At 51.1% G+C, this 2,543-nt stretch overlaps 1 protein-coding gene across 1 annotated transcript; it reads left to right on the forward strand.

Moving 5' to 3' along the window:
- Nucleotides 1–384: 384 nt before the first annotated feature.
- LOC147958954 (uncharacterized) lies at nt 385–2,200 on the forward strand. Its single transcript, XM_087537404.1, has 2 exons — nt 385–1,875; nt 2,163–2,200. Exons 1-2 carry the CDS (start codon nt 534–536, stop codon nt 2,198–2,200), a joined length of 1,380 nt encoding a protein of 459 aa, XP_087393530.1. The 5' UTR covers nt 385–533.
- Nucleotides 2,201–2,543: the final 343 nt, after the last annotated feature.

Here is a 2,543-nt window from a genome sequence, read left to right on the forward strand (position 1 = left end):
ACACAAGGTCAAGGTCTATGGGGTGAGTGAAGAATCGAATCAGGTAGCCAGGTCTGTCAAACGTAGTAGAGAATCTAAAGATAAAAGCAAAACTAGAAACTCAAGTGCGGAGTCAGTGGGCAATTATTATTCTATGTGTCATAAAAAAGCAAAACCATTTCCAACCCCGCCAAACAAAATAATGGGACATGGATTCTAACGGGATGTCCTCGAACTCTCGGAGCGTCCTCCCTTCTTTCACTTAATTGCATTACCTGTTGTTTCATTCCCATATTTCTCATACATACATGTTTACATTTTGTTCCCATAGGTATCACGAGACAACTCTACAGGAACAAGATCAACAGAGTAGCATGACCTCACTATTAGAGTATATATTCGGTTTGTATATTTGGTAGTTCAAATTGTAATCTATCTCTACTATCCTTGGCCCCCAAGTTTTGTATCTTATATAAACAGCCCTTTGAGGCCCTAATACATATTCAGAATTCAATAATCTTCATGGTATCCGTCGCCTAGGTTATCTTCTCCACATGGCCTCTCCGCCGGCCCCTCCACCTCTTCCGGCGCGGCCTCTCTTTACCGCGGCCGAGTTCAACGCCGCCAGATCGCCATCTGCCTCTTCTTCCTCCTTCAACCCTAGTTCCCTTACCCACCACCAATATGCCCTTCCGCCACCACCAATCTCTCTAGCAGATACAATTGCCGATGTTGCGCCGTTCATACCCATCTCGCTTGACCTGGCTGCCCACAATTACTACCATTGGCGCCATCTCTTCCACATCCACCTTGGTCGCTGCGGTCTACGCCACCATATTCATCCATCCTCTGTGCCGCAGCCTGCCAATCCTCGTTGGGTGAAGGACGATCTCACGATCATCCAATGGATTTATACTCGGATCTCCACCGAGCTTTTCAATCTTGTCTCCAACGACGATGCCACTGCAGCCGATCTTTGGGCCGCCCTTCAACAGTTGTTTCAAGACAACTCCGACGCCCGCATCAACGCTCTCCACACCGAGCTCCGCACCATCACCCAAGGAGACTCCCCGGTCACCGTCTTCTGCCAGCGGATCAAGTCGATCGGTGATGAACTCCGGCAACTTGGTGATCACGTCGACGACCGCGTTCTTATAAACGCTCTTCTCGTCGGTCTTGGTGAGCAGTTCGAGAAACAGGTGGCCTTCATCCCCATGTTGCGGCCCTACCCGTCCTTCGGCGAGGTCCGCTCTCTCCTTCAGCTCGAGGCTCAGAATCAAGCTCGCAAGGCCACTCGTCCACAAGTGTTTCACGCCACCACCAAGTCTTCGGCGCCAGCTCCATCCACTTCGTCGTCGGCCCCTGTCCAGCCGCCTCCAGGCTGGCGCCCGAGCCCTAACTACCGCGGCAAGAATCCCGTCTACCGGCCGCCCCAGCCTCGCTCCGCCAGCTCCTCGGCGTCATCATCATCATCGTCTACACCGGCATCTACCCCAACGGCATGGCACCAGCAGCAAGATCCCTGGACCGGGCTGGTTCAGGCGTGGCCCATGCCTTGGTCTGCTCCGTCTCCTTACGGCGCTCCTCCAGCATACACGGGCGCCTGGAGCCCGGGCCATCGTCCTGCCACCGGCTCCCCTGGTCTCCTCGGACCCCGACCGCCGGCTCACGTCTACACCGCCACTACTACACCGACCACGCCCGGCGCCCCCGTGCTTCCGCCCGGCTACGCCCTGGTTCCCTATGCGCCCGGTGCTCCTTCGGCTCCGTCACCGTACGCATACGGGCAGCATGCACCAATGAACATGCCTGCTCCCTCTCCTACGACCACATCGCCGAGCTGGGATCAGGCTGCTTTCATCGCCGCCATGAACAATTTCACCCTCAACAACGAAGGTACGGATTGGATTTTTGATTCTGGTGCATCTACGCATATGTCTTCAACTATGAATTTTTTGTCAGCTTGTTTCCCTTCTTCTTTTTCTTCCATTACCATCGGTGATGGTTCTACTATTCCTGTCTCTTGCACCGGTGATTCTTACATCCCCTATTCTTCTAACAATTTTCTTTTACGCAATATTCTTGTAGTCCCATCCTTAATTACTAATCTTATCTCCGTTCGTCAGTTTACCATCGATAATCAAGTTATTGTGGCCTTTGACCCCTTTGGTTTATCTGTAAAGGATCTGACAACGGGGGAGGTTCTAGCTCGGTACAATAGCACCGGCGATCTTTATCCTCTTCATGGCGCCCCCACTTCCACTCCTCGCACCATGCTTGCATCAGTTCATCTATGGCATCGTCGGCTTGGTCATCCTAATAAAGCTACACTATCATCATTGTTACAGGAATTTTGTATCCCTAGTTCTAGTGTCCCTCATGATTCCTCTCTTTGTAATGCCTGTCAATGTGGCAAACATGTTAGACTACCTTTTGGTACATCCTCTACTATTAGTACTTTTCCTTTTGAATTGCTCCATTGTGATCTATGGACCTCTCCAATTCCTAGTGTTTCTGGTTACAAATACTATCTTGTAATTCTTGATGATTATTCCCATTATGTT

The sequence above is a fragment of the Triticum urartu genome, chromosome 7A, assembly GCF_056163025.1.
Source record: "Triticum urartu cultivar PI428250 chromosome 7A, HENAU_Tu73, whole genome shotgun sequence".
Classification (NCBI taxonomy): Eukaryota; Viridiplantae; Streptophyta; class Magnoliopsida; order Poales; family Poaceae; genus Triticum; species Triticum urartu.